Genomic DNA, 23,843 nt, shown 5'->3' on the forward strand with positions numbered 1-23,843 from the left:
AGTATGAACAGTTTCAACTAATAGTATTACTACGACGCACGTATAACAAATTTTTCCAACCGAATGGCGGCTCCCTTATGTATGTAATACGAAAATGATTGTGATATGCTTGCCGTATTGCTTGAACGATCGCGTCATACGGCAACCTATGCAAATCAATATCTAACATGTAACTGCCGACGTTGAATCCGATAAGCAGGAGAAGAGAAGTAAAATATTACAAACCATGACTCGATCACGGATACCATAAATGTTACTGAATTCTGTAAAACTTTTTTTTATTTTTTATTCCTTCCACAACAACTATGTACGGCTGCTAGGCGATTGATAGTGTACAACAATTAACACGGTCGATTTTACATTATATTACGTAGAAGATGATTGAGCACACGAGTCAGTTATCTCACAAGGAAAAACAAACGCAAAAGATCTTTACAGTAAAAAATAAGTGTCTCTATCGTGGCACAGCTTTCATAGTACGTTCAGTGTGCACGTTCACTCGGTAGTATTTCATGATCATTGAAGTTTTCTCACCGCGTATAACACGCTTATTTAAATCATCAATAGATGTTTTTTACAACATGTTGACATCCTTCGTTCAAAAATTTGTTATTATTTCCTTTCAACAACAACCTGTATTTACTTATCTCCATTTCTCTACCGCCGGATTTATTCCCGAAGCATGTTTACACTTCCTAGATGTTGTTTCTCCGTTGAATGCCCCGATATTATTTTTCTTGTAGTAATATTATGTACAGGTATTATTCGATTACACTTAAAAAGTCCGTAAATTGGCTAATTCATGACTTATAAATCATCGTTTCCATTCAAACATGTCGTATGGCCAATAGATGTATACTTAAACGGTATCTGTGCAATATAAATAATCTTAAATTTTGGTAGAATGGGGGGACGACGGGCAAGTAGAAGAACTAAACTATTGTTTAGGCCTAGAGTGTTCGTATGTGTTGCGAGTTTAAATTTTTTTTTCATTCCTATCCTTTGACAAAAACTGTGTTTCAATAATTTTTTATATCAATAAATAATTAAAGAAAGAAAGAAAAGAGAGTTAAGAAAAGTAAGAATCGCACCCTGCACTAATCAAATTTTATTCCAATGTATTGGAATACAGTTTTGAAATCGTACCGTTAGATTTCTGCTTACTGTAAGCTGTGACATTCATCTCTGCAAACATTACAGCCTTCGTTGGGTAACTTAACTTTATGTTGTCAACTTGTTCGTTTTCTTGTTCACATCTTTCCTCGTTTTACTATTCTTAAGGTGGCCTAAGTCTCGTAGGATTGTGCCATAAATGGGTTGCACTATTCAGCGCATTGGAGTCACTATTTGTCGTCGCTGTCAGCGTAGTCGTGTACTGATAATCCTGCGATTGTTTTGATTGTTGTTGTTGCTGATTATTTTGTTGTTGAACCGCTGCAGCGCTACGTTTAGATTCTTGAGCCATTGAATCTGGGGAGGGTATTGGACGATGAGATTTCATATGTGCACTTCTGCTTTTCACTTTGTTGAAAACTCTGAAAAAAAACAAAAAAACAAGGAACGTGATAGAAATATCATCGACACATTTGCGTAATCTCTGGCACTGGATTACATCACAAACCGCTTGCTCAATGATAAAAATCAAATGACTCCGTTAAACAAGCAGATATATAAAGTATTTGGCATACTCGTATAATTTTAATACATGCGGATCAATGTATAATAATATTATACAATCGACAAATAATTTCTTGCTGAGCGTTACATGTGAACGCTGTTCTATGTTTCATGTTTCATTTGATGTAATGTAAAATTAAGAACAAGTAAGTACATATAATATAAATTTTAATGAACATTCAGCTGGATTGTGCAAGAACCTCATGAAACGAAAATTTATATTATATTATGTGAAGGAGACGTGTAAGTATGTATATATATATTTATATATATACATGTACGTATAACTGAGAATCATAAACAAGGCATATTAATAGAAATAGCATGCTATTTAATAGCATACTCGTTGGGGTAATTGTAAAAAGAATACGAGCCAGTCTTCGACATTAAGCGCACAGTGGAGATAATCGTAGATTTCCACTGTAAAATTGTAGGGCATAATTATCAAGAATTGTCAGATTCAAAGACAGCATTTTTGGCCACGCTACCAGTTTGACACCGCCAATGGAATTCAATCGGGATGTCTTGGTATGGGCAGCTATATTTCTTTCCTTGGCAAGGCTCCAACTCAATGGAATTACAAAAGATTTACAAAAGTTATACACGTTTCGTTCCCAATGCGTTGCTAATTGTGCATATAATAAGATTGAATCGGATGTACGACTCATGACTAATTCTGGGTGCCAAGTCTAACGTCGCAGTGCCTGCAGCAAGGTACATCCAAGTTTTCATATACGTCGAGGAATAGATTAGCCAATAATATTTCTGGATCAGAATGTAATATATGTTACGGAAATGGTTTGATTTAGATTAGATTAGAGACTTACTTCCCGCAAATCTTGCAGGGGTAGTGAAGTAGGGTGGGCACGGGTGGTAGATGCTCAGAACTAGTGTGAGTTTGTGAGTTGGTGTTGGCTGTGACGTGACCGGTTTGGCCAGTTTGGGTGCTTCCAGCCATCGTTACTGTTACACTTCCGCTAAAGCTCTGATAACACAAAGAAAACACAAAGCCAAAATAAACAACACAACCAAACGACAACAACGACAAACAATGACAACGCCAACAATCGATTTCATTACTTTGCCCGCGACTGTCAGGTTTTTATTTTTTTTTTTAATTTCTTCCGTCAAATAATAAGCATATTAAGAAAGCATTCACAATAATCGAACTACATGCGACAATTCAACTTTCACATGAAAAAGAAGATATGCATGTGTGTATGTACAGGTTTTCATACCCACCAAGTGTACAAACGTGAGTCTTCTGTCGATACATTTTACAGGTATAAAGATGCAAGGTATTTAGCTGAGGCTCGGGAGCAGATATATGTGTAGCAACTCGTTACAATTCGCAGCGCACTTGGCTTATAACGAATGGAAAACGTTTTACGCAGCTACAAACGTGTAATGCGTAATTCCTTTGTAATGCGTTGGAAATGACGCGATAGTGTCGGAATTCGGAGACTCGACCAACGAAAGCTCAACGTATAAACTAGTTCTTCGAATGTTCGAAACATAATTATGACGGTGTTCCAAATGTCCATGTTACAATAGACAAAACAACTGGTTTGTCGATAACACTATGTTATGTGATGACAGTGCTTGATTTTGCCAGTAGAATCGACACGAAAGCCAGCGCGAATGTACACAATGATATACGTTTTCAGAAAAGATGAACAGTACAAAAGATGTTAGACAAAGTAGTAAACAGTTGGGCGGATATATAATAAAATATGATAAATAATTAGATTGCGAGTAGCAGCAAGGAATATTAAGAAATGCAGATAAACCGTTAATATTAGTACGTATAACGATAACTCACATCAGGGCATTCGTAGGCGAATAATCTCAGCTCCCCTTCGCTGGTTGTCAGCGTGGCCGAACTTTCCCTTTCGTTAGTCTGCAACTGAGAGAATAATAATTTTGATATGAGAAACGAGCGGCGAATCGATACATTTTCAACTATCACTTAAATTCCCAACAACAACACTGTATATAATCAGCGACTAACCAGGGTGCGATGGAGAATTGATTTTTCTTCACTAAAGTCGAGATCCGTAACAGACGCGATTGCGTCTCTGAGTTCCTTGGTATCCTTACAATCTTTAATATCTTTATTTTCAATTTTGATCTTTGGTTTTCCGTGTCGTGATCTCATTTTTTTGTACTCATCAGGGCAAAGTTTTTTCCAGAGGTAGTAAAATTGCACGCATTGCTTAACAGATTTGCTTCCAACGTCACGAGCTATCCCCCTGAAATCTTTATTCCGTTTCGATAAACTCTGATAGAATAAGTCCATTTCGTGGGCTGTCCACCGATCAGACTCGTGGTACTCGTAGCTGAGCAATGGATGTCCCATTGGCAGAGAAGGAGTCGGTCTCATCAGCTTCAACATTGCTTCCTGAGTAAAGCAAATAAAAAAAAAAAAAAAAACAAAAAAACATTCCAAAATTGAGCATTCGAAGAACAATAAATCAATATATCAGTACAGAGTAGGAAAGAATAAAACAATATATGCTTACGTGAATGTTTCCTTTGCACATATGCAGCAGGTGAAGAGCATACTCCTTATTTCTTCCCCCGCCAGGCACAGCTGCGCAACAGGCAAACTGTAGGTACATTTCAACTGAAAAAAAAACGAAAAAAAAACGATCCCCGGGTAAATTTTACACCCTGTGATAAAAAGCCAGCATGCGAACAAGCCGTACATCGCCGACGGGATTGACACTTACTTTCCGTATCCGTCAAGCTGTTGTTTATGCCAGGATCCCACAGCAAATGGTCAACCTCGGGTCCTCCTCTGCCTCTCTCGCCGTCGCACCTGACCGGAGGTATCGTCGCTTGATATCTGGTGCCGATGTTTATTCTAGGGGGGGGTCCGTCGTTCCCTTGGGAATCGTCCGAACTGAATTCCGAATCCCTTTCGTGCTGGTGTAGCCTTGCGTATAGTCCCGGGCCTGATCTGGACGGGTCTAATATAGGCGGAGGTGTGTAACTACTGTCCCAATGTCTGTCACAGGCCCTTCTCAGTCTTGAAGGATACGAATTAGAGTTTGCGTAGTGGCCATCGATTCTCGGCCTTTTCCTAGACTGCCTTATCGGGCTAGCTGGAATACTTGTAGGACTAAGAAACACGTCCTCGTCGAGAAGCTCTTCCTTGATCTGTTCGATGGGAACTGGCAGATTGTTGGGCGTTTTACTTTTTACCGTCGTATTTTTCGCCGAGTTGTTTGTTTGTATGAGAAACTTGGCTGGATTAAAGGCCGGCTGATGTATCTGATTATGGTGAAACTGCGGCTGAGCATTTAACGCGCCTGACAAAACGTTGTTGGCGCCCGTAATTTCGGCTTTGGGAGTGGCGAGTCTTATTTCTTTTCTGAAAGTGAGCGGGCTCAGTGATCCAGCCTGGACAAGAACATTGGCTTTCTGAAGTCCGGCGGTCTGTATGAGTTTGAACTCGCCGTTGTTATCGACGACAATGCCAGCGAGACTCCCGTTCCCGAGTCCGATATCGACCAGATTCTGGTTGGTTATCAATTTGTACGATTGAAAGCCGGAGAACTCGAATTTCCTCCGACCAGCGGTGAAGTCCTTCGGACTAGACGAGAGCAGCGGATCCTCCGAGTTTGGCATCATCTGATTCTGTAGCCCGTGATGGGGAGATACAGGGAAACTCGTACCGGAGAAGGTCGCCGGACCGGGAGACGAAACCGAGGAAGGCGGAAGCGAGGAGAGAGGCGAGGGTGCCGGGGTTGTCGACAGTGGACTCGGCAGCGGCGAATGAGGGTTCGGCGACCCGCCGTACAGGTCTGTGTCGGCCTCGGTCTCGCCGGGAAGAACCTCGCTCAAGGCTTCCTCGACCGCGGCCGCGGAGGACATCGTCGTCGTGTAAAACGCCGCGGAAAGAGGGGACGAGACGGGCCTAACGGAGTCCGGGTCTTCCTGGGGGCTCAGGAGCGGGAGGCTTCCGGTCAAAAGACCTTCCTGGCTAGCGGGTGGAGTCGGATATGTAAAGCTCGGACTATCGTGGCGGGTGAGCGGCGACGGAAGCGGCGATTGGGTTGGCAAAGTGTGCGGACTCTCCGTGCTGTACTGGGCTCCGTAGGTGCTGAATTCCGCCAGGGAATCGGGCAAGGGTGAATTGACCAGAGCCTGGAGGTCCGGGTTGACCGTGTGCTGCGTCGAGAACCTATCCTCGAGCGATATATCCTGCAGTTGTTCGGAAGACTGTTCGTGCAGGAGGCCCGTCGTCTGAAACTTGAAACGCGGGACACGCGGAGTTAGGGTGTGTCAACAACGCGATCACCCCTCGCAAATAAAGCCGAAAATCCCCTAGTCGCGGGGTCGATATTCACCTGAATCGAGTCGAGCTGGGTCGCGTGCAGCAGGACGCTGTCGGGCACGGCCGTTACTTGCTGAAACACCTCGTCCTGCAAACTCGGACTGAAGTATCCTCCGTCTTCCGAGTATCCCGTCATCGGGAAGCTGTCCGTTACGGAGGCCTGGAGCTGGGTCTGCGATTGCTGTTGTTGATTCGCGTTCGGCTGGGCCGTGGCGGTAGTTGCCTGATAGTTTAGCTGAACCCTCTGGCCGGGATCAGAGGCCGTCCTCTTCACCGCCATTTTCGTGGTTCCCTGTACGAGCAGAGACGAGGCGGGAGAATTAGTGAGGAAAGAGCGCGCGACAAGAACGAGAAAAACCATCCCAAGACCAGAGCGAGGGGCGGTAGGTTTTACGTACCTTCAGTATCATGTCTGCCAAGGCTTGAGCTTGGGCCTGGGTCTGGGCCTCCTGGAGCTGCTTTTGTACCGCGGCATGGTTAGCGACGGTGACATTGGGCTGCCTGAAGTGTTCGCTGTCCGAATGCCTCCTCACCTTCTCTCCGATGGTTAGAGGCGGAGGTGCGGGTATCGCGAAGCCGGTCTTCCCCGAGGTCTGATTTGGCCGGTCGGCCGAGGTCTGAGTGGTGAAGGTGGTGGGAGTCGAGCGAGACTGGACAGCCGCAGGGTTGTTGCCATCGTTGGCTGAAAGAGCGAGAGCTGCTTGAATTACTCGCTGGGATCTGACCGAGATTATCGCGTGCGATGTTCCACCATCGACTCTGCAAGCGTACTCAACGGATTGTTCATTTCCGAGGCGTCATTCGCGGCCCGGAACGAACGGGACAATGCGCGAGGTTCATATTTCAATTAGCACGTCAACGCGCCCCGTCAAATCACCCGCGAAATGTAAACAATCGCGTGTAAGCTTCCCAGTGCCAAGAAAGACGAACCCGATGGCCGATGCTGAACAAAACCTGCCATTTCCACTTCTCGACGCTTATACATATACAGTGCGTGTATATCCATCTCTTTATTACTCGCGAGTTTATTGTCCGCATGAAACCGGGAAGAGCCTCTGATTCAAACGGACCCTCGTCAATCCTCGAAGTCTCATCCCCTTTCGTGCAGGGTCCTTGAAACGACAATTCGCTTCACATTTTTGTTTCGCACAGGATCATTTTTTTTTTTTTCGCCATTTTTACCCAATCCAGTGATACTCGAATTTCAACTTCCTGTCGTTACTTTTGCATCGTTAGTGCAACGTAGCTACAGAAATTGTACCGGTACAAGTCAAGAGGTCTAAGTGGTGATTCATGTATTTGAATTCTGCCCTACTGGTCTCTAAGGAAAAAAATTCAACTCGTTTCGACTGCCGCTGAAATTTTTTTTCTCCCTGCTCGATATTGGGTTAGAAAAAAAATTTTCTTCCATATACCGGTGCGCTTCATTAATTCGGGGCAATTAAAACGAACGCTGAGCGAGCCGCCTTATAATAGTCTGTATAAATAAAATATCAATTATACTCGTTACGAGCTTTTTGCCTGCTTTTTCGATCCTGCCGCATTGGGCAAAAAGGTTTTGCGGTCGACTAATTGATTGGGTATCCCATTGACTTTATTGAACAAGCAATGCGCATCGATAATAAATACATTTATTCGCAGCGTGTGCGAGTTCCGCGTGCATTCAGAATCAGTAGCAGCATCACCACCACCGTCATCCCATTGATTTGGTTTACTAGGAAGCCAGATTGCCAGGTCAGGGCAAATTATAACATTTCGGCCACCGAGCTGCGGTTGCCGGTTGTCGACTGAGTTCTTCTCATTGTAAAAAGGCAAAACATGCAACGCTGAGGAATGATTACGACGACGACGACGACGACGACGACGATGATGATGGCCTTGCGCTGCTAAATGGCTCTTGGAGAAATGTGACTAAACGGTATTTGCCGAATTATTATTCGTTCATACACGCTATTAATAAATTGAATTAGTATTACCAGTCGTTCTCTTTTGGATGATTTTCTCCTCGATTAAAGCTCTCACACTTGACGATGCAGTCTGCAGAGGAGGACCGACGACCTCCTTCTTTTCGCACTTCTTATTCTCCGCGTCCTGAAAAAGTCGGAGTAAAACGTTACCATTGGCAAATAAGATGGAAGTAAAATCGATCGATTCAAGTATGTAGATACAGATTGCAGCCGGGACCGGCTCCTAATTACTAAGCGAACCTAATCGAGGGTCTGTATTCGATTATCCGGCGATGAAATCAACGGCGTGCTTGCGTCGGTGTGACATCGCGCCTTCTCGTCTCGACGACGGCTCGATACGGACAGGTATTCGTAGGCTAGCCGATCCGTCAGTCATCCGACGTTATAGCGGTTGCCGGTTAACGGTGCCGGACGATAATCGCTCGAGATGATTCGGGGCAATTTCCCGCGGCGAAGGATCTCTGACCAGGATCTCCGACGCGAGGAATAGCCAAAACGTAACCGAGGATCACCTTTGACACGCGTACGTGGCGATGTGTCGTGAATATTGATCCTGTTGCTAATGTTGGAAATTGATTGCGAGCGGCAACCGCGAGGAAACTCATCAATTCGACTATACCGTCGCGTCGATCGGTCGTTGCCGATGTTACATGTACGCAGACTACGACCATTCGCCAGGAACGTAAGTGCAGATACAGACGCGTGTGTTGGAGGTTTGGTAAAAAACGGTGTTTTTTTTTGTTCCCACAACGATTCGCGCGCACGGTTTCACCTCGATATGGAAAAACTATCGGTGAAATTACATGCGGGAGGGCGATGAGTACATTTGCTCCGTCATGGATCGACTCGCGAACCTGGATAGAGAACGCGGTGCAGGGCAAGCGAAAAGCAAAACCAACCACCTTGCAGGCGAATCGAAGTCAATCTGCATAATGGAGACAGCTCGAGACAATGTTTGCTCTAGCGGTGAAGGAGAGGCGGCGAGGGGTCGGAACTCCGGCTTTATTTGGATTTACCGGTAAGTGCTGAGAGCTGGGGAGGAAAGAAGAACCTGTTAATGGGCTCGTTTCAATTCGATCCCCGTTCTCCGCATCCCGGCTCGCGCAGTCATCGATGAGAAGTACGAGACTCGGTACGAGGTTCGCGGGTACCGAGCACGGAATCCTTGAATACTCGATTAAAAGCCCATTTGCCCATATATACTCGTACACGTACATGCAACGTGTTAATTCCCCCTGGATATTCGACGGGGAATTATAACATCACGAGGGCCGGCTGACGTCAAAGATTGTAAAACGTGTATCTCTCACCTTTTTGAAGTAACCCCCGTGGAGTCTCATGTGCCCGTTGAGGGCCGGGATGTTCTTGAACTTTCGATGACACAAATTGCACTCGACTGGTTTCGGCTCCGCCTGAATTTTCGCTGTCGGACTTTGACCAGGCGACGACGTGTTGCCCGGCGAAGGGCTGTTCTTACCCGCGTTTCCGTTGCCTGGTGAATTTGCTTGCTGCTGTGCCTGCTGCTGCTGTTGCTGCAACGATAACAATGTGGGATTTTCAAATTTTCGTTCGTGCTACCTTGTAAAAATATACGTAGAGAAAATACTCGTGCAGACAGGTTCGCCGAGTACGTGAGAGAAGAAATCCGATCACCTGATTTCACGAAAAAAGTAATCTCAACAAATCGATTTATACAAATTGCTCGAGCGAAAACCCATTCTGGATGACAGGTTTTGCTACCGAAAGAGGAGCAAATATTTTCCTACCTCCTCCAGGTTTTACGACAATTTTTTTGCTCAGTATTTGTTGCTAATTTTTCGAGAGAACTGAAAAAAAAAAAAGTTAAAAATTGAACCACCCTAAGGTACACGGTAGGTTCAACGACCTCTTTTTCAACCCGTGCAAGGATTATTGATATAGCCGAGCCGTCGGCAAGGAAGAGCGCAACGACGAAGGGCTGAGAATTAGGCACGGCGTTCGTCTGAATTCCCGTATCTTTGTTTAGCTGTAGAGAGAAAAGGACTCGTTCGCTCTCTTATCCCCTTCCGTCCTCCGTCCTCCGTCCTACGTATAACATCCCGTCAAATTACCCTCCTAACGAGGACGAAGGTTCGTCTAATGACACGGCGATGCATAGCCGGGACTTTGTGAAATACCCGACTGAAAGGGGCACGGTGGTGATGGTAGTGGAGGAGGAGGAGGAGGAGCAGCGAAGTACTGTACAGATCCCAACTTCTTCTGAACTTTGTAAATTGCAGATAGGTAGGCATATAAAATTACATCTTCGTCAACACTTTCCTCCCCCCACCCTTCTGCGCAACAAATTTACAACTCAGCCGGCAGGGTGTGTAGAATTAACGGTTCAATATCGGGAACGTCGCGGGTTGTATCGGGTAGCGAAGCAAAATAGAAAAATAACTAAATTATTTCGCACTACGGTAAATGTAAGGTGTACGAATGAACGAATGTGCCAGCGGGGGTATGAGTATTGTCCTACGACCGCCGACGACAGATATCTACAGAGACAGGGATAAGCGTGCGAGAGGAGGAGGAGGAGGATAAGGAGGGGTCGGTATAATGGAACCAGGATGGGATAATTTCGTCGGCCGCGGACGGACGCGGGAATTGCAAATAATTGCATTGCGTTCGAGTGATTCGCGGACGGGTGTTCCTCGCGTACAGAGCAGGCCCCCTACCCTCATCGCCATGGCGAACAAACCGCGGGTGTCGAACGAATTGCATTGTCGCGAGCTGGAGCCTTCGATCGATCCGAATCTCCGTCGGGTTAACGTTGCGGATTTCATCCGCGTGCCGTATCGTTGTACACCTACATCTATCTACGTGCGTGCGTGCATACGTATACAACGGATGCAAACATGCACGTATAGGTATACGGCTCTATACAGCGCCGGAGGGGTTGTGAAAGGGTGTGAAAGGGTGCGAGGGTAGAGGTATTATTAGGCTGTGTCACGCGTTGTAATCCTGGAGGAGATGGAGTGCCTACGTACGGTGTGTAATAGCGGTTCTTCGCGAACTCGTGTGTCGGGAGTGGTTCTTTTTTTTCCTCAAAGAAATCCGTTCGTTCGCTTCGCTCCTATTCCTGCGGTACCTGTGACACAACCTATACCTATACATACCTATATCTATACCTACATCGTTTCTTTTTCACCGATATTTTCATTCGCGCGCGAAACAGAGACGCGGAGCAGAGAAACTGGCGATATCGGAACACGCTCCGCGATCAAAAGCCTTCCTCCTGGCCAATTGATTTCGCTGCCCCTCACGCGCTTCGAATATTTACGATTCAGGTTATACCCTCGTGCATCCCGCCATCTCCCAAAGCCCGTAAAATTCGGATTAGTTTCAATTTATATTCAGTTTCCCGCTTGCGTGTAGGTATACCGTAGATCTCTACGTGTTCCTGATACGACTGACCCGAGACGAATCCATTTTTTTCCGCGAAGATTTGCCAATTTTAACGCGAGAGGGTAACGTTGTCCGGGTTTTCATTTTCCGATTAAACCATCAGGGCCAGACCAGAGTCGCAGGCGGGGTGGAGTGACAGGGATTTCTCCCCAGAGCCGAGGTGAACGTTGGCGAGAACGACGAAGAAGGGAACGCGGACCTCGGAGGCTGAGATAAGACGGGGTCTTCTTGCGAGGAGACGAATTGTCTCTAGACACTGATAATTCGGCTAATTGTACGGCTTCGTTCTCGCTTGCGCGTCTTCCGTAGTAGGTAGGTACGTACATACCTACAAGCTACGTTTGTAGAGGTTGCACGTACACCTGACTTACAAAGAGATCGCGGAGCGAAGGGGATGATTTTGACAAGGGAGCCTGCCGACAATTAGCCAACGGCACACTGCGCGAAATGGGAATTAGAGAAAACGATTTCCCTACCTTTTATTAAACTAATTAGCTTTACTCGGAGGAATTCGTTTGTAGGCACGACGATTTCTTCTCGTCAATTTCAAGCCAGCATTACACGCTATGTTATACGGATATATTACATACACTCAGGGTATGTCAAAATCGCGGACAGCGTCTAGCCAGGGTTCGTGGAAAATAATATTCCCGTTATTGGTCGACGTGGGAAAAATCTCGTTTCGTTTTATACGAAAGATGTTCGACGTACGAGGAGAGTATCAGGCTTCCGAATTACGGATTCTTTTCAAACATCCAGGATCGTTTTTATGGCTTATAATGCCGATCCTACAATATGTAGTTTCATCTAACAGACTTCTCTTCACTCCGGTTACAATCTATCATTTTAATAGCTGCAACCGTAGCAAACGCAATCCTTGCTGTATTTTCGCTTCGGTTATTAATTTTCATTTTTCTCTGTTGAACTTTCATCGATAGGATCTCGTAGTTTAAAATATTATCTCGGAGCATTCGTGAGATAACGAATAGATAAAGGCCGATTAGATGGTACTACAATTAGGAGCTAAAAATTTTGGTTCAAAGAAATACTCCTCGAAGCTACAAAATCCACGATGCGGAGGGCTGGTACTTTCGTTGTCAGTTTATTTCGGTGATACAAATTTCTTCCTCGGTGTATTCAAGTGTACAGGTATACATTACTCACGTCCTACTCGGGAATAATGCTCGGATAGCATTGGAAGGCGAAAGTTCGCGCACCGAGAAACTTGCGAAAGTCGGTTGAAATTGTTCGTTCCAAGGGTGCTGGTTGTGGTTGAGTAGGGTGGAAGGCGGAGGCCGGAGTTGAAAACAAGGAAAGTCGCGAGCTTCGCCGCAGTTACTCCCAACCCAATTATATGGAGCTGGGCTAAGCGTCGAGACATAACTCGGGAAAATGCTACCCGTTCACGTATCAACCAGTAAGGATGTATTGCCTGTACGTTCTCAGACAAAAGGGATTCTCGTCGACGATATTGAATACTTTGTGACGAGATAAAAATCGGAAGAAAATCGGCGACAACAAAGGCGGTAAGAAAATTAAATTTCATTAATAATAACAGTGCCCAAAAGTTATCAACAAATCGTTTAACAAATTCACATGGAATGTTTTCTTTGTAACGTACAACGTTTTTACGCAAAGGTATTCAATATTCGGAATTTTTCCTCCATTTTTCAAAATTAAAAACTTTCGAATACGAAAATCACCAAATAATGAGAAAATTCTTTATATATTCAGGCGTATTGGGAAAAATCAACAAATTCATTTTAAATGACATAGAAAAAAAAGCACATTCCCTAAAAATTTCTTAAACAATGCTTTGTTTGAACAATTTATTGATAACTTTTGGGCTTCGTTATTATATAAATTTATTCTTCTTCACAAAGTATACAATATCGTCGACGTGACTCACTTTTGGTCAACGGAACGTACAGCCGGTACGTCCTTAAACCCTCGGTTCAAACAGCCATATACCAGCCCGTGAATTATTCGCGACAGATCCGCGCTGCAGCGTCGGGTGTGTTTATGGCTGTACCCGTTTGTATCTCTTCCCGTGAACCAACGTCGATGTTCGTATGAGAAGCGCGGACGAATTGTTCTCGAGAGAATGAGAGATGGAGAGATGGAGAGATAGAGAGAGAGAGAGAGGGGGGGAGAGAGAGACAGGAAGAGTAATCAAACGTATTATAGCAGGCTGGATATGTATATCCGAGACGTAATTTAACCGTAATTACTCTGGTTCGCACACGTGGCAATCGTACTCACTCGTCAAAAGCCGTCGTTGCGGCGGTTGTATACGTATATGTATGTACATACATTAAGTTATACCCGAACACAGGGAGACTGCAGGATACGCTCGCGCGTGTAAGAGAGTCGAAATTTATTAATATCACGGAGGCGACAAGGCACAGGTTCCTTTCTCCCTCCCTCGCCCGCTTCTACACCCATACGTGCAGCACCCTTCGAGTTTCGCCTAGCACATAAATTTCTGGAACACATGGCGCGCTTGCAGGCTTATGAACAATAACACCGTGCCGTAGAAGCTCCGCAGCCCCGCAGCCCCGGGCCCTTCGCCTACCTTTCTGGTAATTACGGCGTACCGTGATCGTGTCTATACACACATCCCGCACCCCCCGGCGCTCGCTTAGAGGGGAGATGATGCCCCCGATTTTACGGAAAGACGCGCCCCGTATGCGGTACATGCACGCCGATTACGCCCGGGAATAACGCGGGGTCTCGAGGATGGGCGCGGTAATAAGGTACACCGGGTAAGGATGAAAGGAGGAAGGTTTTTCGGGTCCGAGCTCACTCCGACATACCTACCTAGATCGGCGGAGGATAAGGGATGCGCGGAGGCGGAAGTAGGGGCCGCGATTACGGGAAACGAAAAAACAAATAAACGAGACGACATTATAGAGGGGGAGAAAAAGAGAGACCGGACAAATGAGCCTGGAAACGCGGTCGTCGAACAAATACAATGATCAACAAAACTACGTAAACAACACGGAACAACACGGACGCCTGCGCGTCTCGCTTCGTTTTTCCAAAGGTCCGGCGGCGCTAGCGATGTTGAAAAAGAACGAGAAAAAAAGGTCTTCGTTTGGTTTTATCGCCGCGTAGGATGTTTTCGGCCCTTTTAACGTATCAAACCCTCCTCCCGATCAAGATTCTCTTACTTTTGGATTCGATTACCGAAGGAAAAAGGTCCGAGATTTCCTTTTCCTCTCGATCGATTATCATACTGATAATTTTTATCTCTTTCGAGCTAATTATCGCGCAAGACAAATTTAAGCTTGGAAGAATATTCTGCAACTATACGTTATCCGAGGAATATTACGCAGGGTACGTAGGTACGATAATGTAAATCTTCACCGAGTTTTCTCTGCTGCATGATACATATCAGCCCTCCTCAGGTAGGTACATTTACTTTGCCTTTCCTTAAAATTCGACTTCTACACAACCGTCGTAAAATATTATACAACGTCTAATTACACCCTGTATCTTCGGACAAAAGCTCCACGTTATACACGACGTTTACGACAACGACCGTTATTCCCACCCTCGGCGAAATCCACGTCGGTGTGATTCGCTTCTTGTTCCAGTGTATTTTTGCAGAAATTTCCCTCTACTCCTCGCGGTGGGGAAGAGAGGACGAGGATATTTCGCGATACACCGAGCGTCAACCTCGGCCCTATCACTCATATGTTCTCTCTACGCTTTCTCTCTGTTCCGCGCATCCGCCACGCCAGAACCAATTTTTACCCCGTGTCCTTTTAACCGCCACCAGACGTATGCGAACGTACGCGTTGTGCCGAGCACTGCTCGTGCATCAAGGTGTACGTGACAAGTGGTGCCAGGGAAAACGGGAGGAAACGAAGGGAAAACAAAAGAGAAACGGATGAAAATTGCATTGCATTTTGCAGATCCGTCGGAGATGGGAAGAGGCGAGAGGATCGTAAACATCGTTTCGCGGGCGTACGTTTACTAGGACGGTTCATTTTTTCAATTTTTTTTTTCTATTTTCAAGGTACCATTCGAAAAATTTGTGATAAAAAAAAAAAAAAAGAAAGGAAAATTGTCGCAAGACCCGGACAAAGCAGGACAATATTTAGAGCTCGCTACCAATTATTGCAATTTGTCACAAATTTTACGAGTGGCGCCTTGAAGACGGAAAAAATAAATGAACCACCCTAATATTTACGCGTTCGACTCGTTACGTACTCGAAGATGTAGCGCGAGAGAAAGGAGAAGTTTAAAAAATATTTCGTTTCCGCACGATATACCCCGATATATTTCAGCACCGTGTACATACAACACTGGATTTTCTCTCGTTGAGATTTAGGAGAGCGCCTGCAGCTGGGGGGTGAAAATAGTCGCTCGCCCTTCCGCCACCGGTGGTAATCATTCCCAGGAGGTTATAGATGTGCCGGTATACCTGCCGTTAGCTGCGGAGGATAACGGAGCATATATCCGTGCCCCCCGGGAGTATAATTTCAAACTGATCATAACTCGTAGGCGTATATCCATTTTGGCGTGAGATAAGGCACGAGATTCTCGCGCGTTCCCTCAACTGCAGGAGTGCTAGCGGGAGATTGATTGCAGGGTTCCGATTGATCCGCGTCGGGATATCAATTCTTCCCGCGGTAGCGAGAAATGGTACAAAAGCGGCAAGTTTTACTCTCAGAAAGGCGGCTCATACCTGAAGGGAAAGCCGATAGAGATAGTCGGGGGGCTGATGCTGATGCTGATGCTGATGCTGATGCTGTTGCTGTTGCTGTTGGTGGTGTTGATGCCGCAGGTTGGAATTCGGGTGCAGGGGGTGATGTGCGTAGTGGTGATGGTACCAGCCATGGTTGTATCCATCCATGTCACTCTCACGTCACTCTTTTATCACTTTCAATGTATCACCGTGCCTTGGGTTTGCTGCACGACACTGCGAAACAACACTGCACCGCGACACCCTCGCACCTGCGGCGGCAGGTATAACCGAGTGTGTTACCGGCGTTATGGCGAACGCATCAATCACCCGTCAGCAACGCACCCTCGCATCCTCCTTCTCCGCGGATCGAACGAACGAACGAAGACCTGTCGGAATTGGATATTCCAACGTGCATTCCCTCCCTCTGTAGTCTTTTCTGTTCAAGTTTCCGTTGCCTTGGTGTTCGTTGATTCAGCCAGCAACGAACGAATTACCTGCGTACGTCTGCATGGCAGTTCCAACTTTGAAACAAAAGCCTCGTATCGTATTGCACAAGGTGAGGATCGTGGTGCGACTGAAGGCGACTAAAGGCGTATTAGATCGTCGAAGATCGGCTTGAGCAGCGTTAGTCGCTCCCCCTCCCCCGGCTAACCCCCCATGCCGAGATCGAAGCACCCTGCATCCCTCGGGAGATTGAGACCGGTTAGTTTCTCCGATCTTGTTCCCGGGGGGTCGCGGGAATGCGACAGGAACCAACTTACTCGGCGACGCTGGGGGGGACCGAAAAAGTTGGCTTGGTCGCGGCTCCTGACGGTCGAAGAAATTTCGTCGCAACGTGCAGCAGGGTTGGAGCCCGACGACGCGCGGGACGATGGGAACGTATCGATATTCGTAAACTCGTATCGGAAGCGTAATGCGTACTCCATCAATTCTTCCTTAAGGTACATTACGAGCGATGCTCTCATCGATCGAGGCTGGCCCTCACTAACGTTACTTGACAAAATTCTCCCGCCCGTCAAGATTTGTCTTCCTCGTTCGCGCGGAACTAATCGATCACGAGAAACGTATGCGTCTTATCGAATGAATGAAGTTGGCGAGTCGACCTTAATTCGACTTGAGCGAGATCCTTTGACGGACCCCACCGCAAATTTGAAACAGGTCGGGTTTGGCCGGTCGAATAAGAAGACCGTGACAGGCAGTCACTTGGTCCACTGATTCTGAAGGGTATTATCTAGATCCGATAATAATGCTGCTTCATCACGGTTTTCAAATCCTACTTTCAGCAAGTGCTCTGCAGCTCAGGCATCGACGCTTTTGAATCCGTAGGGTCAAGATTCGAGGTGATACGACGAAACGATTGTTTTTCTAAGTGGAGAACACCCTCGAAAGCCTAGAGGTATTATTCTTCATTAGAAATTTCGTCGCTCCGTTCGTTACTACACGTTTAAATTCAGCCATCCAACTCAGGTGAGATACCCGAGGTAAAACAAAATGAATAAACAATTCAATAATAGTGACAGCGGATAGAATTTGAGGAAGAAGAAGAAGAAGAAGAAGAAGAAAAAGAAGAAAACAAAACTAAATGGGTAGAATACAATATCTCTCCGGGGAGGGAATTAATTACGTCTCTGCAGGTATAAAGAAAGCGATGTTCATCATTTAGCGGTTTGGCAGAAGCCTGCCTACCTACCACCTCGCCTCAGGGCTGTCATTACTTATTAACTTCTCGGCTCCGTTGCTTGTTGCACACTGCTCACGGAACAAACAAAACGAGAGAAAGGTGAGTGTGGGAAAAAAGAGGGTAGAAAAACGGTCACGGAGCAAAAGAGCAGTTTTGTTTTATCGAGGTTTCTTCTCTTTATTTTCCCTCTGTGCGCCTCCCCATCGCGCTGCAGATAATTGACGGCAACGTGTCGTGACGCTCAAAGGGCCCGATCTCAGAGGCGATTTTACCTGCTCACACGACAATCTCGTATTCCACGCTTCCGGGTACAGAACCGCGGTTGCCACCCTCACCGCCGACACTTTGCCGAATACTAAAATAGGCGGAGGATATTTCAAACGGCAAAGGTCCTTCGCGAGTTATTAATTTCCTTCGCCAACGTCGAGGAAAATTCATGCTTATCGCGTCACCGGGTCGCCGAGTGTTCGGCGGACAAAAGCGAGCCTCGATCCCTGGGCAGCTTGAACCCTTTGAGTCATAATGGTTGGAGCATTCTTAGCACCTATTTCATATCCATTTTTTGTACATTTAGAGAACTTTCCAACATATTTCTTTACCGTTTTTTGCTACTTCCAACAGTATACTAATGGTTCTTCAATGCTCGAGAGTAAAAACAAATAGATTGAAAAAAAGCGTGAAAATGGAAAGAATAATTCATTTCCCAGAAAGTTACCCCTCTACGCACGTACGTGTTTTACATAATTTATAAGTTTTTCGGGTCGCTGATTACGAATCTGAAGTTGGATTTTAAAAATTCAAGATGGCGGACGAAAATTCCAAATTCGAACGAATCCGGAGCAAAACAATGTCCAGGGGTTTTCGGGGTCGTTGATTAACGAATCTGAAATCAGATTTCGAATATTCGGTAGGGCGAATCCAATCAGCGATCCGAAAAACCCTGATCACGGCGTTTTTTGACCGTATTCGATCAAATTTCAAATTTTTGTCCATCATATTGGATCCAGCACTTCGAATTTTCAAAATCTGATTTCAAGATTCGTAATTAGTGACCCCAAAAACCATAGAACCATACCATCTTGTTAGGAAATTTGACAAAGTGAAACAACGCGTGACTCAACGGGTTGACCCGAACCCTCAACACTTGTCTCCTTTTCATTTTATTATTTCATTCGAAGCTCGCCATCTGGACTTGAAGCCAAACTTTGTTTCCAGCTCCGTCTGAGTGAGAAGATGTGACCCGCGCGGGGAAAGTAAAGAGAATGATCGAACGGAAAAGTGGCGATACCAGACGGCGAGGCTGAGACGCTCGGATGAAAAGATGGCGATAGATCCAAGAAGCGTCGGAGCTCAGGTAGGCGGATGTACCTCGGCGTACGTCGTCCGAATCCCCGAGGGATGCAGGATTCTCAAGTATTTTCCAATTACGTCTTCCGGCACAACAGCGCCAACTCCTCCTGTATTTCTTCGCCCGAACAACGTCCCCAACAGCCTCACACCTGTTTCCGCGAATTCGCCGAATTCCCACCCTGCAACGACGTTCCGCCTTATCCTCTACGAGCTTTACGCGCGAGGGCTCCGGAGTAATTGCCTTCCCGCCTCCCCGCCGCCCTCTTTCTCATTCTCACCAGACGGAGAAGCGACTTCTGCGGCTGGCAAGAGATGATTGAAATCCCCGCGTCAAATAACCTTACGGCCTCTTTTCATCTCTGGATATACGACGTCCTTCTCGGTCTACGCGATATTACGTTATACAGGCAGGTTATTCGAACGGAGGACAGGATGGATAATCAATCCTTTCTCTTCGTTCGTCGTTTTCGCCTACGGGCGTAAGGTACAAGTGTACCGGTTATCGGATCCTCTCCTGATTACTGACCTTTTGGAAAATAAATCGGTCTAAACGTGTCGATAACCGGTACGCTGACAACCTTACACGTTTGCGCGACTTGGATGGAATACACCGGGATCGCGAGACATCCCAGTGAGAATGAAAAAAAATATATATATATACGTATAATCCGGGGGATGGAGAATAGTTTATCGGTCAGCAACGGTTTCCATGACCTAGAGAGCGGACGAATTAGCATTCGGTACACACCGCATCTCGTCTCGGTCCTTTAAATCCCCGGCGAGCAAGGAGGAAGAACGAGGCGAGGGATGCCCTTTAAAAGGTTGAATGAAAGAGAGAAGGAAGAAATAAACGACGGAGGAAGTAAAAAAGCAGCTATCTCTCGGACAACTCGACGCACACCCCGAATAAGAACACGGCAGCAGCTGCGGATCGCGAGAGAAGAAACTCGAGCGCGATTTTTCCTCCTTTCGTCCAACGTATAACGCAACGGTGGAATTTCAAGGACTCTGATTGGCCCAGCAAATTCCCGCCGAGTTTCTTACGGGGGGGTCTTCCCTGTCTACGTGGGGTCCGTCCATTCCCCCCCATCCACGCGACAGTTGCACGGCGAGTTTAACTCCAGTGTGAGAAGATACGTTGTGGTCGCAAGGGCTTCTCTCCGTTCCTCGATTCCTCGTCCCGTGCACCTCCCCGTCAACTCGTTTTCACTCGCCCCCCAGCAAAGGTGCCCCCCAGCAGGCCCCGAGAACCGGAGAACGAGTCCTTGCCCTCCTTTCGTGCGCGAGTTTCGGTTTCCTTCGGTCGTTCCTTCCTGCAGGATTCAATATCCGTACACCCCCCTTGGATTTTGAATTTTTTTTGTATCCAATATCGTAGTCGATTCCGTGATGATTTTTATACACGACGGACGATCGAATGTCCCAATTTTTTATTTATTTTTTATTTTTGGTTTTTATCTCGCTTCGTACAGTCGTTGATATTAATAGAACGAGCTTTGGAGAGGGATGCGTGCGCGACGACGCAGCTGCAGCACCGAGTATCGTTTGGCAATAACAAATTATTATTGACAATTTTCCGTTGATGACTGGGGCGTATCCTGTGTCGTCGTACAATCCGGTATATATGCGTACATCAAATATACGTGCACATGTATACGCAGGTGAAACGGTACGTATGAACGTAGGTACGGAGAGATAGGTGGATATTGCTTTCAATATTACTCGTTGGGGGATACGTATAACAAATATTATAACGGAACTTCGGGGTATCTGAAAACACGGTGCCCCTGAGTGACAATAATAAAATTTCTGAAATTTCCCCGCGACCCGTCCGATTATTATTGCCACACTTTCCCGCAGCGTGTGTAATACAACATCCGTACACGACCCTGCAATTCGCACAGTGTATTAATATACGGAACGGTAGAAGAACGGTTTTTAATTAAGGAAGGTAGAGTTTACACCGGGTGTGTTTCCCGAATTATGCGGGGGAACGAAGGATAAAGAATTCATTCGTCGTTACTCCGAAAGAAAAGAGAACGAGACAAGTCAGTCGCTGGTGGTATCGAGTTGCCATGGGGTTGAAGTTCGAAACGTCAATGCAACGATACATTTTTGGGAAAATTTATTATTTCCAAGTTTATCATTGTCCATCTTTCAATAACAATCGTAAAGGAAAACATGCGCGGCATAATTTGGAAACTCAAATCATTCGAAGTCATTTTAAACTAACGACATAGTCATTTTTGTTACGCTATTTCGTTGCCTCATCGTTACTAATTTCAACCCCGTGAGTTGCCGCCGATATTCGAGAGCAAAGGTTCTAGGCCAGAACTGCCCCCGAGCTACCGATTTGAAATTAAATTTATTTTATTTGAAATTTATCGTTAGTCTAATCTCTGTTCAGGTCCGATTGTGTTTCGGTGCATAAACTCACTCTCTCCCGGCCCGCAATGGATATTATGCCATTAACCTAATGAAGTTGGGTATAGATTACCTACGGTGTGTATACGCCTACCGTGTGGGGGGGGGGGGGGGGGGGAAGGTCGAGGACTGATTAAGCTTGGCGAGTATATTACACCCGTTCCTCTATTCGCAAATCCTTAATTAATACAACATCGGATAGCCACCCAGACGCGTGGTACAACGCGTGCAGAGGCCGCCGTTTCTTCGACAGAGTTACAAAATTTCCAAGGAATTTTCCACATTAATACACGAACAAATCCGACGGTATTGTAATGATATAATTACAGTAACGATGACGATGACGACGACGACGACGGCATGTCCGGTGTTAACGTGAAAAGGGAACAACTCTGGCATAATAAGACCGGAGGATCACGGCACGGTGTTGCAGAGGAACGAGAACAGTAGACGCAATTAGAAGTGTCGTAAATACAAGTCAAGATAGGAAGGCGCGGATCTAATTGTAGTTCGTATTATAGTTGAGCGTGCCTTGTTACAGTCCCGTCGTCATTATTGTTCCATGAACTACGGCCAGAGGGAGAGCGAAGAAGTAAATAACCCGCGCATGTCTCGGTGTGTCTCTGTCTGTGCCAAGAGTAGTAAGACTATTTGTATAATACGTATAATATGTATAGGTATGCATACGTATAAGTTTTGAAAGGAACGATTTTGTGACGAATTCGCATGCAAGTATATCTTTGAAGTATACGTCGTTAAAATACTTTTACAACCTATCGACAATATTCGGGCGGAATAAAAATCGTAAGCCAAAGTTGTAGTTGTAGTTAATCGTTGAGCGTGACGCTTATCGATGGGTGAAAAGGTGCGTTTAGCAAGTCGAGATATTGCAAGGTAGTCTCTTGGCTTCCGATGCTCCCGAGCAGGATGCGATTCGCTCATAGCGGACCTCGATACCTTTGCTTTTATCCGCAGAGACACCGTACGGATATATTTTCGTATTACACACGTGCTTCTATCCACCCTTCAAATTGGTACGCCTTCAATGGTAGCTTCAAATTGACCTGGCTTAAATCCTCCCCCCACCTTATTATTTTGTCGAAAGATTGTTATCAAGAGAGTATCTTTGCGGCATCGGTATCAAACCGGTTATTCAAACTTTATATTCAATTTTTTAAGTATCTCTGTCTTTTTTTTTTTTTTTGCGCACACTTGGACTTCTAAGATTTCAATGTTGATGTTTTGAGAGTGATTACGACGAGTCCGCGAATATAGGGAGCGCTATGAATAAACAAAGTGTTGAAAATGCCTGTTTTTACAGAACGAATGTAATTGTGGGAAGGTTACGGGGACCAGGAAAGTGGAACTCGGTGATCTTCGGTTTTTGGATCGCCATACGGTGGACTGAAAGTATAAAAGTTGATTCTATTCGCTTGAAATTTGTTAACTAGAAAAGCAAGGCTAAATGCATGCGATAGGTATTCTTCGAAATCGTGATTGACATCGTATGTACCCACATAATTGAAGAGAGAGCGAGAGAGAGAGAGAGAGAGAGTGACGAGGGAAGGAAATGCGAGTCTAGTGACGGAGAAAAAGTCTAGTAAAAAATTTGCGGGGCTTGTTTTCGTTGGGGGATGGAGGAGAGCGGGGAAAACGAGAGACGCGACCCGATAAAGTCTCGAGGAAATAACCGATCGTACGGAAGGGGGAAATTAATCAAGCTTGATGAAAGCGTGAAAGGAAGGCGCGAGGGGATTCCGAGGGCGGTATACATATATCTCGGTGGCTGCCTTTGGTCTTCCCGAGTTATCGGTGGGGCGAATCTTTTTCTCGGTAGTACGATAAAAGGAGGTGGGGATGTTTTTTTCTTTTTTTCTTTCATCACGCATATATATATATATATATACGTAATACCAGGAGACAGACAGAGAAAATGAATTGCATAACGTGTCGGATCATTATTGCAATCGTGTAAGATTGGTTTTCGTAGAGATAGGGTGGCATACCTTCATGGCTTCATCCAAAATGTGTATCTACTCGAGCTAACGCAAAATCGTTGCTTGTGTTATATTATTTATAGTGTATACAGTTATGTACGGTACAAGGTAGAAAGTTGGCGAATTCTGGGTAAAACCCTCCGCTCGATTGACGAGGATTATATATTATACACATTTTCGTTTCGCCCCGGTCCTCGTTGCGAAGGGTTTAACCTTGCCCCGACCCCGTCTGGCTTTCCCCAAAGACTCTAAGGACAGGGAGAACCGTCTCCTTCGGCAATTA

The 23,843-nt window shown here is 45.7% G+C and overlaps 1 protein-coding gene across 7 annotated transcripts in view; it reads right to left on the bottom strand.

Moving 5' to 3' along the window:
* Nucleotides 1-261: 261 nt before the first annotated feature.
* LOC107220528 overlaps nucleotides 262-23,843 on the bottom strand; it is a 186,157-nt gene continuing 162,575 nt past the window's right edge. For 5 of the 7 annotated variants that reach the window (XM_046736336.1, XM_046736332.1, XM_046736333.1 and 2 more), the window contains 10 exons: nucleotides 9,297-9,518; nucleotides 7,996-8,110; nucleotides 6,418-6,716; nucleotides 6,033-6,311; nucleotides 4,410-5,934; nucleotides 4,200-4,303; nucleotides 3,689-4,078; nucleotides 3,500-3,583; nucleotides 2,505-2,662; nucleotides 262-1,535 (listed from right to left, as the gene is read on the bottom strand). In XM_046736336.1, the coding sequence (XP_046592292.1) occupies nucleotides 1,277-1,535; nucleotides 2,505-2,662; nucleotides 3,500-3,583; nucleotides 3,689-4,078; nucleotides 4,200-4,303; nucleotides 4,410-5,934; nucleotides 6,033-6,311; nucleotides 6,418-6,716; nucleotides 7,996-8,110; nucleotides 9,297-9,518 (3,435 nt within the window). In that variant the 3' untranslated portion in view covers nucleotides 262-1,276. The remainder of the gene's footprint in view (nucleotides 1,536-2,504; nucleotides 2,663-3,499; nucleotides 3,584-3,688; nucleotides 4,079-4,199; nucleotides 4,304-4,409; nucleotides 5,935-6,032; nucleotides 6,312-6,417; nucleotides 6,717-7,995; nucleotides 8,111-9,296; nucleotides 9,519-23,843) is intronic. The other 2 variants (XM_015659171.2, XM_046736337.1) reach the window with 2 other exon arrangements.

This window comes from Neodiprion lecontei, chromosome 4 (genome assembly GCF_021901455.1).
Source record: "Neodiprion lecontei isolate iyNeoLeco1 chromosome 4, iyNeoLeco1.1, whole genome shotgun sequence".
NCBI lineage: Eukaryota > Metazoa > Arthropoda > Insecta > Hymenoptera > Diprionidae > Neodiprion > Neodiprion lecontei.